This window comes from Balaenoptera borealis (assembly GCF_965194805.1).
Source record: "Balaenoptera borealis genome assembly, chromosome: 12".
NCBI classification, from domain to species: domain Eukaryota; kingdom Metazoa; phylum Chordata; class Mammalia; order Artiodactyla; family Balaenopteridae; genus Balaenoptera; species Balaenoptera borealis.
Genome location: NC_138869.1, coordinates 45,795,480 through 45,810,665, shown reverse-complemented (window position 1 = coordinate 45,810,665; position 15,186 = coordinate 45,795,480). Strand labels below are relative to the sequence as shown.

At 46.9% G+C, this 15,186-nt stretch overlaps 1 protein-coding gene across 1 annotated transcript in view; it reads right to left on the bottom strand.

Moving 5' to 3' along the window:
• Positions 1 to 120: 120 nt before the first annotated feature.
• XCR1 (X-C motif chemokine receptor 1) overlaps positions 121 to 15,186 on the bottom strand; it is a 75,468-nt gene continuing 60,402 nt past the window's right edge. Inside the window, exon 3 of the mRNA XM_082347452.1 lies at positions 121 to 7,318. Within this exon, the coding sequence (XP_082203578.1) occupies positions 5,229 to 6,230 (1,002 nt within the window). The 5' untranslated portion in view covers positions 6,231 to 7,318 and the 3' untranslated portion in view covers positions 121 to 5,228. The remainder of the gene's footprint in view (positions 7,319 to 15,186) is intronic.

Genomic DNA, 15,186 nt, shown 5'->3' with positions numbered 1-15,186 from the left:
AATAGTCAATTTGTGGGGGCTGGGGAGAAGTGATTTCCATCCTTCCTGTCAGGATGGAAACAATGAAAGGAAAAGGGAAGAGGAGGAAGGAGATGGCAAAGGGAAGTCATTCCTCCTGAAATGCAGTCCCCCTGAAACTGAGTTCCCCTGCCAAGGGAACAGACACAGGTGGGTACTTCCTTCCCCAGACTCCCACAGTTCACTGCAAAGTGCCTTGGAATAATTTTAATGACACATTTAAGGTGTTCGTTCCCAGTTGTGTGGACAATCAAGCCAGGTCGTTCTCTCTCAGTCAAGAGGGTTCATCCAGGTCACCTGGAAAAAGGGCCAAGGTTCCCTGGGAAGGAAGTAATCCTATGGAAATCTTTCCCCACACAGGAATGACCAGAGGCTGGCCAACTTGAGAGTGGGGCTTTGTGGTCTCACTCCCCCCAACGTGGCCCTCCCACAGCCTTTGCACAGAGCCCGGAACAGGCCCTCTACAAAAGTGGCCAGGGACCTCCTGGAGGTCTACATATCCCTCCCTCAGCCCCACCCTCGTCTCTACTCCCTGCAACCATCCAATTCCATGTGCCATCTGTTGCCCATGTCTTCTCTCTAACTGTGGGTGATGCTCAAGGCTGATTTTCTTTTTTCTTTTAGTAAGTTTTTAAAAAAATTAATTTATCTGGTTGTGCCAGGTCCTAGTTGCGGCAGGTGGGCTCCTTAGTTGCGGCTCAAGGGCTCCTTAGTTGCAGCATGCAAACTCTTAGTTGCGGCATGCATGTGGGATCCAGTTCCCTGGCCAGGGATTGAAGCCAGTCCCCCTGCATTGGGAGTGTGGAGTCTTAACCACTGTGCCACCAGGGAAGTTCCCAAGGCTGATTTTCTGAAATGATAAAGTCAAGGAGCCAGGCCACCTTTGTCATCCTTTGGTCCTTCTAGCCACACTCTTTTGTGGAGGGGATAGGGGTGTGGGATGTGGGGGGATTGCAACAACCCTACACCTAAAATCTGGGCTGACCCCAAGGTAGAGAGGGGAGCTCTGTATTCGGAATAACTTGGTGAGGATTTAGGATAACTTTCTTTCCCTTACCAAAATCCCCTGCAAACCTGCCAAATACATCCTACCAAGTTTTCAGAATGCCTGAAATTCCCAGCAGGAAGTGGTTATCACTCCTTCTGGCTGGAGGGTTAATCTTCGGAAGGTACTTGTTCAGGCACCATGGGTCATGAGACAGAGAAAACCTTGGACTTGAAGACAGAAAACATGGGTGCCAGACCAGGGGACAGATAGGGACAGAAAGCTGAGGCTAGGAGCTTGGAGACAGACTTGGCCTCCTGGAAAATTTCACCTAAGGCCTGAGTGGAGCCAATTTCCTACCATCCTGACCCACACAGGGCTTGTTTGATACTTTATCTCCAGTCCTCCTTCTGTATCACTCCTTTCACCCAAGATCTTAACCCAGATCCTTCATAAGCAGAGAACTTTTGAGAATCCTAAAGAATGCTCTTGGGTAGAAATGAGGGGAACATAACCAGCCTGAGGTAAGTCAGTACATGCTAATCTTTTATTTGCATATATGATACAGTGATGCTTTCTGTTTTTATGAGATGATTTTAAGAGTAATTCATATTTGTCCCGTCACAGGCAGGTTTCACAAATGAAAGCCGTGAGTTCAGCAAACCAGGCACTGTCTGGGCTGGTGGGCCCAAGAGAAGAGTTCATGGGAAGCCCGTTGGTGTGGTGCCTGGTGTTGACCGGAAGACATAAGCAAGTGTGAGAAGAAGAAACAGAAGTAGCAAAGAGCCAAAAAGATGGTCTCCTATCCACTTACTCAACCAACCACAAACATTGCTGGGCACTGAGGGAGGTTCTAGACATGCAACATGGGGTTTGTGCCCTCAAGGAACTTCCACTCTGGCTTGGGTCATCTGAGGTCTGGGGCTGCCCCAGGCTTGGAGGCATGTTCCTATTTAGAGATCAGCAAGGTTTCTCTCTTGCTGATTTTGTCCGAGAGTGTGGAGGTGGAAATGCTGTGAAGAGGATCTTCTCTCAGAGCTGCTGTGGATTTTTTATGCTCCAGGAGTGGTAGGAGGTCTGCAGCACTGGGTCCAGGGCGCCTTTTTTTGACTGGAGTAGGAGGGATAGGCCCACAATGGTCCAGTTGAGGTTGAGCAGTGGTTTCAGTGGGTAGCGGGAGGGGAAAGCAGGAGGCTGTGGTCCATGAAGAGTGTGGTCAGCGAATGTGGAGTGTGGTCACTGGGGTGCAGCTTGTGTGTTGCTTCCTGCAGCAGTCCTGCCCAGGTTCCCTTTCTGGTAGGAAGGATGCCCCTCCATCTTCCCATTCATACCCCTCCTTCTCTGCGCCTCTTCCCTTGGATTCCCAAGGAGCTAGATTAGGAGAAGACTCTGGATTAAAAAGATTACCCTGGGAGCTAGTCTACTAGGGATGCCAAAACATCACTAGAAATGCAAAGAGACAAATGTGATTGTACTGATGAAGTGCTCCCAGGGATACAGCTGTATGTGTTGAAAAGAATACTTAGGTAAGTATCTTGGGACGTGAAGGAATGGGATGGGGCGAGGAGACGGTGGAGTGAGGCTCTCAAAGGGCATGCATGCTCTGCAGTGATACAAGCTCCCCAAACCTGCCTTCTAAGAAGAGTGGGCTCAAAACCTGCTTTGGTTTGGCGAAGTGGGTGTGTCAGTGGAGCCCTCTGCTCTTCTGCTCCCTGGGCTCAGCCCGCCCTCTGAACAAAAGTTGAATAAAATTTTAATAATATCAGTTTGAAGGAGTGCAGAATGATTAGCCTGACCAGAAGCTCATAGGCTTAGCTCTGACCCCATAACTGTCTTTCCTTTTGCTGTTCCTTTCTTCTGTGGGGAGTGATGGCCCCACCAACTGGCTATATAAGTCCACGGGAGTTTTATCCCTTCACGGGTGCACTACCCAGCCCTCTCCAACAGGTGCTACAGGCCTAATGCTTAAAACTAGACCCTCACTCTTCCCCAGTCAGGTCAAACTCCTTCAAGGCTGGCTGCCCAGGGGCAAATAGATCATTGATCAATTGCAGCTGGAAGTGAAGGGGAAAAAGCTTTACAAGCTCTCTAGGCTCCAGGTGAGGGCTATATTAGTAGCTACTTTATTCAACAAGCATGTATTGAGTGCCTGCTGAGTGCAAAGTCCTGCTCAAGGGACTGTGGAAGACTCTGGAATTCCCATTTTCAAGGCTTTGCAGCCAAATATTCCTAACTGGGGTGCATGTCAGAATCACATGGGGAGCTTTTCCAAAGATCCCTCTCCAGAGCTGAATCAGGTTCACAGATTGAGACCAGGTCTGTGGGGTATGGGGAAGCTCAGAGGGTGGTTTTTATCTACGTCCTTGGATGTGAAGCTCTGGGACAGTGTAAGAGACAGGCATGTGTACCACTAACTAAAAAGCAAGGGCAAGTTTAGCCAATGCCACAGAGAGAGATAAGCAACGTGCTCTGAGAGTGGAGACTAGCAAAGAAAGGTTAATATTTATAAAGCAGCAGCCTGGGCAAACAAGGTAGAATGTGTCACATGGGCATGGCTCTTACAAAGAGCACAAATTGTAAGAATAATGACAGCTATCATTCTTTTCTCCCACTCAGTACACAGTGATAGAACACCAGGGCCCATGCTTGGCAGGGTGCAAGACCAGGTTCCTGCCCTCTGGCAGTTTGCGGTGTGATGGGGCAGGGAGATAGGACATCCATGGGTGTAACTACGACATGTTGGAGAGTGCCAAATACTACTTTAGAGAGAACAAGCCGAGCGCCGTGGCAACCCAGAGAGTGCTCTTCTGATTTACAGATTGTGGACACCTTCCTGAAGGAGCTGGCATTTCAGCTGGGGCTTGTAGGTTAGGGAGTAGAAGGCCCAGCGTGACAAAAGGCCCAGAGGAGACTGGGAGAAGGGTATCTGGGAAAGGACCCGTGGTCTTTTGTGGCTGGATCCCAGGCTGCTTGGGGGGTGGGGGCTTATGTTGGAATAAAATTAGAAAGAATGGAAAAGTTAGTTGGCACCAGATTGTAGGGGCCTTTATTTACATGCAAATAAAGCCTAAGGTGTTTGGGCTTTATTTGCATGTAACATGGAGCCACTGAGGGTTCTGAAGCACCCTGATGTCAATGCAGAGGACGCTTGGTGGGGAAAGAGATGAGCAGCAGGAAGATGCAGGGGAAGTGAGGCGGTTTGGGGACGAAGCCCAAATATGTGAGGCATGTGAGAGACACTGGGAAGGTAACATCAACAGGACTTGGCCGTGGGAGTGGGAGTGGAGGGAAAGGAAATGCAGGGCTCAAAGATAACTTGGTTTTGGGGGGAAGCTGGGACCATCAGCCAGGAGGGGGAGGACATTTTAGGTGGAACATGATGAATCGGAAATGTCAGCTCAATATCCACCTGGAGAGGAGGAGATGCTGGAGGAATCTTCACTCTGGATGCCTTCATCAAGGTGGGTGTATAGTTATCTGGGCCTTCAGAGCTGGACTGTTGGCACCTGGAGGGTAGCATCTGCATCTCATTCATTTTTATATCCTCCAAATAAACGCCGACAGAAGATGGCGCTTATCGCGTTCATTCTTAAGATTTATAGACTAAATATGCAAGTGCCAGTTCACGTGCTAGAAACTGGAACTATGACACAGAACACGTCTCGAGTCCAGCTGTGGGTTTTTAGAATCCAGATTTCCTTCTGACTAAGCTTATTTGAGGATGTGATTACTTTTGTTCTGCAGACAGCCCCATCCAGCAGTCATCCAGAGCCAACCCCCTCCAAAATCAGCTGGGACAGTCCTGCAATTAGGGAGGGGAGAGACCGTCTTGCCAGCAGCCTACATTTGCACAATTGAATTTCAGACCCTCATAAAGTCTTGAGGGATGCTCCTTTCAGGGAATGCTTTCATATTTTAGAGCCTTCTGAACTAAGCAAGGATAAGAAATCTATGTCTGAATGAAGGAATAAATGCTAAAAGATTTTCTCAAAATCTAAGAAACGTTTTTCTGGATGGCAATATAAAATTTCCAGATGGGGAAATTTTCCGCAGAAGAGGGGGCATATAGGACCCCTTGATGTAATGTACTTCTTTCACTCCCATTGCTGCAGTGGTAGCGTTTCCCAGTGCTGTGCCTCCTATGCTCCTTCCTGCCCTACTTCTCCTTCAGCTCCACCTCCTCCAGCTCCTCTGTCTACCTCCACCTGCCCCACCAAACTCCCTTTCAATAGAAGGAGGTGCCATCATAGGTGAAGGCACCTGGGGGGTGAGGTGACGAGGGAAGGCCAGGTGCCTGTTGCCGGCAGAGCCAGAAGTGCCGGAGCAGACTTTTGAGGTGTCTGCGGAACTTGACCCCGACAAAGACGTAGAGCACCGGGTTGAAGCAGCAGTGGGAGAAGGCAACGTTGCGGCAGATGAGCAGGGCATAATCCAGCTGCTGGCTGACCTCACAGCTCTGAATGACCCCAAGTTTCAACAGTGTCTGCAGAAACAGGATCAGGTTGTAGGGAGCCCAGCTGAGGAAGTATGCCACCACAATGGTGAAGATGAGCCTGACTGTCCGGTGGCGCCGTTTGGACCGCGAGCGGAACAGGGTCCTGAGAATCTCCACGTAGCAGAACAGGATAATCCCCAAAGAGAGAAGGAAGATGATGTTGTGCTGGTAGACTGAGGCTAGGAACCACTCGAGTTCTGAATAATCACAGCCCGAAGGGAACACCTTGTGGAAGATGGCATCGGGGATGGAGGCCAGGATGCTGGCTGCCCACACAGCTATGGTCACCAGCACGCGGCACTGGAGGGTGTGGACACGCAGGGATGAGATGGGACTCACCACGGACAGGTAGCGATGGACGGTCATGACGGTCAGGAAGGAGATGCTGCTGTAGAGGCTGATGGAGAAGATCATGTTGAGGAGCTTGCAAAAGAAGTCTCCCAGCAACCAGCCCCAGTGGTACCCCAAGATCCACACGGGCAACAAGCAGGAGAACACCAGGTCTGAGAGACACAAGTTGAGGATGAAGACGTTGGTGAGGGACTCCAGGCTCTCATACTTCACCAGGACCCACAACACCAGGCTGTTGCCCACCATGCTGAGGAAGAACACCAGGCAGTACAGGATGGTGGTGCTGAAGGTGGCAAAGACAAAGGTCTTCTTCTCACACAGAAAGCTCTGAGGATCATACTCAAAAGGGGTGGTGGTCTCCGGGATGTCTGAGGGCTCCATCTAGACGTTGAGAGCATCTGAAGTGATACAGACATGGAGTTCAAAGCCATGTGGTTAGGCTAGAGAGCAATAGGACCCATGAGACAAAAAAGTGTGGTCCATGGTCCAGCTACTGGTCGGCGAACTATTTATAATGAAATTAGGAACTTTTGCCAAAACGTGAAGTCACTAAGCATGCTGTTTAGTTTGGTTAGCATTTTTTCTTAGCGAGACTTTCTTGAAGGAAGTGACACATTAATTTACAGTATGTCATAAGCCCCTTCCCTTCTTGAAGACTGTCATTTGAGTAACACTAAGCTAGACCAGTGTCCCAGTAGGTAGAGGAGAAAGACAGTGGAACTGGATTCAAAGACCTGAGATCAAATGTGGGGCCCAATATCACGTTCCTGGGCAAGCTTTTTAACCTTTCTGAACCTTGGGTCCTCATCTACAAAACAGGACTAATGATCCCAGAGTCATTCCTTCATTTATTCAACAAATATCTACTAAGCATTTACTATGCCCACCTGCCTTTCCCTCTCCTCTCCCTCTGTCCCTCCCTTCCTTTCTTTCTTCCTCTGCTCCCTCCTTTTCTTCCTCCCGTGAAATGTACAAACGCTGATGGCAGGATTGTTTCAGGAAACTTGCTGTCTCCAGGAACTAGTCCAAAAAGAGAAGACACAAAAGGAGCAAACATCTCTCTCACGTAAATCCAATTATGAAATAATCTCAAGACTTCAGTGAATGTTGAGAATCTGGGAGACCAAATCCCCACTAACACAGAGGATTAACTCTCAGAGCAGAAAGCTTCATCATCTGGGAGTTTGGTCTACAGAGTATCTTACAAGCAAGTGGAAATAACCTAGTGTCCAATAGGAGGGGAGTAGCTAAGAAAACACATGGTCAAATTGATTTAATCCTCTGTGCTAGTGAGATTTTAGAAATAGTGAGACTAGGACTTCCCTGGTGGTGCAGTGGTTAAGAATCCGCCTGCCAATGCAGGGGACACAGGTTCGAGCCCTGGTCCAGGAAGATCCCACATGCCGCAGAACAACTAAGCCCGTGTGCCACAACTACTGAGCCTGCGCTCTAGAGCCCACGAGCCACAACTAGTGAGCCCACGCACCGCAACTACGGAAGCCTGCATGCCTAGAGTCCGTGCTCCGCAACAAGAGAAGCCACCGCAACGAGAAGCCCGCGCACCGCAACAAAGAATAGCCCCCGCATGCCACAACTACAGAAAGCCTGTGTGCAGCAGCAAAGACCCAATGCAGCCAAAAATAAAATATAAATAAATAAATAAATTTATATATAAAAAAAAAAGAAATAGTGAGACTAGAAGGCCAAGGAGACAAAAGAGAAAAAGTGATTGAAGAGCTGGAAATTTCATTGAGAGGCAAATGAAGCTGCAGGGCCTCAGAGAAGGATGGGAGACTCGGATGAAGCACCTGCCTGAAACAGATAAGAGAGCTCTCATCATCCACTATGTGCCAGGCACTATGCTAACACATTATACTCAACTGCTCCCTTAATCCTGCAACGCTCTCTCTTAAGACGTGACCATTTCCATTTTACAGAAGAGGAGACAGGTTCAGACTGGTAAAATGACCTTCTCAGTGTTATAAAGCCAGGAAGCAGCAAGGAGGGCCAAGACTGGAACCCAGGCTTTATGACCTTGTATTCTGAGGAGGAGAACTGGAGAAATAGTTTCCCACTTCCTAGTTTGGGACAGGAAGAATAATAGGGGTGAGGGTGCAGTCTCAAAATGTACCCTATTTTAGGTAGTTAAATCAATTTGTGTCTCTAAACACAAAAGTGAAGATAGTTGAAAATATTAATATGGTTGTTTTGTTTTGTATTCTTTTGATATCTAGAGAGGGATACATATGCTTTTGCATGTTTACTGTCCACTTCTGTTTCTTATTTTTAAAGTGTTTATGGATTTTATTCATTTTTCTACTTGGGATAACACTGTTTTTCTTATGGATTTTTAAGAGCACTTTAGTCTGGTCAACCCATTCTGCTTTTCACTATGTCTTATGGTCTTATTTTTTTGACATTTAGAAATTGGGTACTTACATTTTAAAGAAGAGCTTATCTGACTCAATGCAACAGCCCTTAATGACCAATGACATATGCCAGGCGCTATGATAGATGCTGGATTATATGGTATGAACGTAACAGACTCTATCTACAAGAAGCTTACAGTTTAGAATGAAATCAGAAATGATACAAATACCTGGGATTTCCTGTAGTGTGACAAGTTGGAAGTGGAGATATTTTGGAACAGGGGGTTTGTAAGCACCCTTCATATCGTACAAAGCCAAAGCTGGTTGTTTGAAAAAAAATTTTTTAAAGGTACTAAAACTCTAGCTAGACTGAGAACAAAAAGAGAGAGAACACGAACTGTCAATAGCAGGTATGAAAGAGTGCAGATCTTACAGACTTTAAAAGAATAACAGAGAAATATTATGATCAGTTATAACAAATTCAACAACTTAAACGAAATGGACAGACTTCTTTAAAAATTCAACCTACCAGAACTGACATGAAATGATATGACATAGTCCTACCTTTATTATAGTAATTTAGTTAACTCTAAAAAACTGTCCCAGATGATTTTTCTAGTGCGTTCTCTCAAACATTTAAGAAAGAATTAACAATGATCTTAGGCAAACTACCTGAAATACAGGATGGAATATTCCCAAATTGTTTTATGAGGCCAGCAGAGCCCTGACACCAAACCAGAGAAAAATATTACAACAGAAAACTATAGACCAATATCCCTCATGAAGATAGACATAAAAATCCTTAACCAAATATTTGCAAATCAAATCCAGCAATATATTTTAAAAGGTTAATACGTCATGACCAAGTGTTTATCCCAGAAGTATGAAGTTGGTTTAATATTTGAAAATCAATCAATTTAAGTGACCATATTAAGACAAAAACTATATGATCCTTTTTGATAAATGCAGAAGAGCATTTGACAAAACTCAACACTCATTCATGATATAAACACTCAGCAAACTAGAAATAAAAGGGATATCAGGCACCTACAAAAAAATTCCAGTTTTTTGTTGGTTATTGATTCATTTACTCAAATTTTCAGAGGAGCTGCCAGTCAGGGCCTGGTAGCCCTTGGGCATAGAAAGAAGAATGGTGCCAAACCCCAAACCTCTCTGAGTTACATCCTAGGAGTTTGGTTCCCTTTGCCTGTCATTGCTCTCCCACCCCATCTCTGAAGCCCACTTCAATTCTAACAGAGTAACTTTAGCTTTCTGGTCCACATTATAATTTGGATTGAGAAATACAGCTCTAAATTACCCAAACATTAATAATAACAGTGCCTTACACAGAGACTTATAACCAAACACCTCCACTTTCTTTAGCACAAGGAAAAGCAAAGCATTATATATGATAGTTGTACTCAAAGCACGGTCCACAGACCTGCTTTTTAGCAACACAGGTTTTTGGCAATCCCCAGATCCAGGGAATCAGAGCCTCTGGAGGGAGGGCTCAGGAATCTGCATTATTTACCTGCTCTCCAGGTGGTTCTGATACCTACCTGGGAGTTTAAGAACTCCTGCTGTAGGCTATTAGAAGTAGAGGAAAACATATGTTTGAAATGTTTGTAAAGGAACTCACCTATATCTGCACCTCTTTACACGCGTCTTGAGGCAGAAATGGTGCTTCTTTGTTTCATATTTTGCGCAAAGAAACCGAAACACCTACCCTTCCCAGTAGGCTAGAGGAAGGTGGGGGAAGGCTAATGTGCAGAGTCTCAGAGGGAGACAGAGGGAGAGACAGCGAGTCTTCCTAATCCCCCCTCTTCCCACCACTAGGCGTCCTGGCTGGATCTGCTCCCAACCCCCCACTCCACCCAAGACCTCATGTAGAACCTGGCTACGTCACTCGTCACTTGGAAAAGAGCTGGTCACCCAGCCTGTCTCCACAGGAAGGTGGGGTCCACAGCTTAGGGGTCATCTAAGCCCCTGGGTTCCACCAAGGATAGATGCAGGTAATTTTGGAGTTGGAAGGGATCCTAAAAGTTAATGTATTTTTTTAAAGTGGTATTTTAATCTTATCAAAAATTATACTTGATTAATGTACCAGTAATGCTTGATTATTATTATTTTAAATTGAAATAATTCATGTAACAAAAAATTTAGCATTTTTTAAATTGTATAATTCAGTAGTTTTGGGCATATTCACAATGTTGTACACCACCATCACTATCCAATTCAGAACATTTCCGTCACCCCGAAAGAAATTCATGCTTGTTTGCCAGCAGAAAATCCTACTCCTTACCTCGCTCCATCTCTTGGCAACCACTAATCTACTTTCTGTCTCTATGGTTTTGCCTATTGTGGACATTTCATGTAAGTGGAATCATATGTGACCTTTTGTGTCTGGCTCCTTTCACTTAGCGTAATATATTGAGGGCTCATCCATGTTGTAGCGTGTATCAGTACTTCATTCCTTCTGATGGCTGAATAATATTCCACTGCATGGATAAGCCACGTTTCAACCAGTCATCAACTAAATGACATTTGGGTTGTTTCTACTTTTTGGCTATGATGAATAATGCTGCTCTGAACATTCATTTGTAAATTTCTGTATGGATATATATTTTCAACGCTCTTGGGTATTTACCTAGGAGTGGAATTGCTGGATTGTTTGGTAACCCCATGTTTAGCTTTTTGAGGAACTTCCAAACCATTTTCCACAGAGCTGTGCCATTTTATTTTCCCACCAGTAATGTATGAAGGCTCCAATTCTGTTGATTTTCTCTGCAACAATGGGATCGTATGATGTACGTTGATTTATCCTTTTTCCATTAAACAAAAGGGAATGAAAGTCTTTCCAAGCCTTCTTCTTTATAACAGCTGGAAAGTGTTCGACTGCATTATGGTATCAGGCTTTACCTATTTTCCTGTCAATGGACATCCAGTTTGCTTTCAATTTTTAAAATTATCACAGTGCTGCAGGGATTAAAGGTATATCTAATACATACACCTTTAATGTACTGGTGTTGAATTACTGTAGGATGGATTTCTAGAAGTGGTGCATTTCTGGGTCACAGGGAATGTGCATTTTACATTTTGGTAAGTACTGCCAAAATACTTACTATTTAGAACCTCTAAAATGGTTGTATTTATTTACATTTCCAAAATAGTGTATACCTGGTCAAAATTAGGTGTTACTAACTTTAAAAATTTTGGTCATTCTGAAAGGATACTTGTAGTATCACGTTGTTTTGATTAAAATATTGTTATTTTGAGTTAGGAATTTTCTCTACAGATTTATTGTCCCATTGTGTGTGTGTGTAATTGTTCCTTGCTGAGGTAGATAATTATTTCAAGGACTCATATAGCAAGTGTTTAACAAATGTTTGTTCCCTAAATATGAAGACACAATTTGAAACTAACGTTTTCACATTTCCTCACATTTGGTTTCATTGTGAAAAAAGTTCATGCTCTCACCTTAAACAGAAAGTTCTAAAACACTGGTCAGGCTGGACAAAGATGGAATTGAGTTCCAGCCTCATACAGACTCGCCGTACAGAAGGGGAAGTTCAGTTCTGGGTAAAGCACAATGTGGATAGGGGCCTGGTTATCACATTCAGGGTCTGGACCCATCTGTGGGGGAGTGGGATTCAGGGCAGAGACCAGCATCAGAGGTCTTTGGCATCAGCATCAGAGTGGGGCTCTTGGCGGGAATTAATTGCTGTTAATAGGGGAACCACTGACTCTAGATCCCCAGGGTCTCATGATCTAATTGGACCAAGTCCAGCAAGATGGATGGTTCTGTTTGAGCCTCAGCCCCATGCACATGAGAACAGGTACAGGCATGGGCACATGAAAGGTCTTGCAGCTTTGGGAGCCCTTGCAGACAGCATCCTGGCTTCACTGGGAAGTACATTCACAGGGCACAGGAGGGAGGAGGCTGACAGCATCCAGAAGGCCCATCCACCTCTCTGTTGGGACATCTAGCCCCTGGCTGGGGTGGCCCTAGTGGGAGAGACTAGAGCTAGTGTTTGATTTGGGCAGAGGTATGCTAGAGCTGGCTCATACCAGCTTGTGTGCGTTTTATTTTTAGGAATTTTATGAGTTGGTTGCTGTTGCATTAGTAGCATGAAATCAACCATGGTAGAAGTACTGACACCTTGGAATCTGGCAATCACTGCAAATCAGGGCTTTTCCCTCTGGAGAGCTGGTTGTTAAAATTTACCAGCACACCACTAGATAGAAGGTTAGCATTTTCTTAGAATTGCTCCTGAGATAAAGTCCCAAATTCCTATCCTTGCTGGTGTAGTGGTATCATTCAGGATTCCAGAGAGGGACAGATGGCCCTCTCAAAAGGGTGACTGAGGACAGTGCAAGGAAAGGACTTTTACAAAGGTGTGGGCAGGGTGTAGGGAATGCAAGCAGCGATGGTGAGGTACCCCTGGGCCAGCAAGAGTGGGCAGCTGCTACTTAGCCCAGGGATGAATGCACAGGAGAAAGAGCCACTGAAGGACCTGGTGAGACGGGCCCTACAAGAAGGTTGCTGGACACTGAACGTGGATTTTGGCAGAGGAAGTATTCACTTCTACCACTTGCCCAGCAGAGAGAGAGCCAGAAGAATAAATACGCCAACCTCTTTCTCTTCCCACCCCACTCCACCCAAACTCCTGCTGGTGCCTTCTACTGGCACCAGCAGGGAGGCAAGGGAGACTGTTGATACAGCCCATACAGGGAAGCCTCAGAAGCAGAGGCGGGTGGGGAAGGTGGAAGGCAGACCTGGAGGGATCGAAGTAAGGCATCCAGTTCAGAGCCTTAAGTGGTCCGTCCCCATCCAGCTCATTTGATGCACGCTTCCCTTGCCCACTGCCCTCGGTGGCCACACACGCTGCTCCCTCCCTCCCCTGCTGGCTCATAACTCCTCCTCCTTGGCTTAAACTTCACCCTCCTGTTGACTGTGTTCTTTTACACCTTGTCATTCTTCAAAGCAATTCTCTGCTTATGCTTATTATGCTTATCATTTTTATCCAATAATGATTCATTTAACAGTTAAAATACCAGCAGCCAACATTTACTGGCACTTCCCACATGCCAGGCACTGTGTAACTGTTAGGCTGTATTCGAGAGGGCAGGCACCATGTCTCTGTCTTGTTCATTGCTCTCTCTCTCCAGTGCCCGGGACAGAGCCTGGAACACACTAGGAGCTTGACAAACATGTGGAGTAAAAATCCTCACAATGACCCTAGCAAGTGCTTCCCAGCTCGTCTGTAGCATGGGAGGTTACATATGGCTGCAAATGTTTTACTGCTCCTTCCACTGAGAGGCAAAGTCTAACTCTATTCTCCTTGAATGTTGCTGGTCTTGGTGACTTACTTGACTGATAGAATGTGGCGAGAGTGAGATTCAGGGACTTCAGCTGGGTCCCTAGCGTTCTCATTGGTAGCCTTGAACCACCATTTATGAAGTCCGACTCCATGAGGCCACCACGCTGGTGAGGCCACATGTGGAGCGGCTGCTAGTTCTGGCTGAGCCCAGCTCTCCAGCCTTCTCTGTTGGGGCTCGGCCTGGGAGGGAAGCTGCCTTGGGGCAGCCCTCCACCTCCTAGCTCAGTGGCATCGAGGGACCGCCACTGATGCCACACGAAAAAGGATTATTACCCAGCTGAGCGCTGCTCAGGCTTCTGAGTCACAATTTATGAGATATAATAAAACGGCTCTTATTCTAGACCTCTGTACTTGAGGGTGCTTAATTACACAACAATAGTCAGAACTTATAATATTGGTTAGGGGGAAATCCCTATGCTGACTTTTCATCCCACCTTTACCCATCCCACGTTCTACGTGCCCCTTGATGACTATCATCACCCAGAGTCTTGCTGACTCTCCAGCAAGCTACCTTTGATGTGGCTTCAACAGAGGTGCCCACTCAAGGGAGCTTCCGTTTGCACATGGCTGGGAAAGCCCCCATGGGCAGGCCTGGCTGCTCGGTAGGCAGCAGAGAGCCGAGTTGTTCTGGGTCAACTGCCAAATCTTCACATGGCCCCCCTTCAACCTTTTGTGACAGTGAACTCACCGACTCCCGGGGAGAGGCCCTTTCCTTGGAGGCCTGCTCTGCCCACCCGACCACGCACAGGCCTGGTTGGATGGTTTTCACGCTGACAGTTGGGGAAATCAGGCGCTGGCCGGGGCTGCCCCGCTCCCCGGCTGGTCCCGTCCCAGGCAGAGCAAACACTGCTGGCATCACCAGGACTTGTCTGTGAGGAGCTTCCGAGGGCCACATGGGTTGCAGGTAGAGGACTAAACCCTGGGGGTGTGCTCTGAAGGGGTGGAGGGTTCTGAATGGAGCCTTTTGGACGTTTCTGGCAGGACCACAGGCTAAAGAGACGTTTGAGAGGCTTGAGGCCTCTTGACCTTCTCCAGGGCCTCCAGAAGGGGCCGCGTGGGGATGCCCCTGGGGCTTTGCCAGCCCACCCTGAGCAGCAAGGTCTCCCTCTTCTCACGCCCGCCAGTGCTTCTCAAGCACACTTGGGTGGGTGGGGGGGGGGCGTCGTGACAGCATTCCTGGCAGAGGCAGCAAGAGTTCGGAGAAGAGCGAGTACAGGATGTGTTCGTGAGGCAGTGAGACAGGTGCATCAGGGCCAGACCTCACAGAGCCTCGGACACTCCTGGATGCCCTTGGCACAGCCATCATTTCTGCATATGTGGGGCTCGTGAAGAATGCAGATTCCCAGGCCCTGCCCAGACCTATAGAAACAACCTCTTCAGGTGAGGCTTGGGCCTCTGCATTTGTGACAAGTGTCCGGAGGGTTCAGAAGGAAGCCAGGCAGTGTAGAGATTAATACCATGGGCTCCAGAGTTAGGCTGCAGGGGTGCAAACGTGGACTCCAGGATTCAGTGCCCGTGGAATTTTGGCACCTCAGTTTCCCCACGTGAATTGCAGATAATTACAGCATCAACCTCACTGACTTGTTA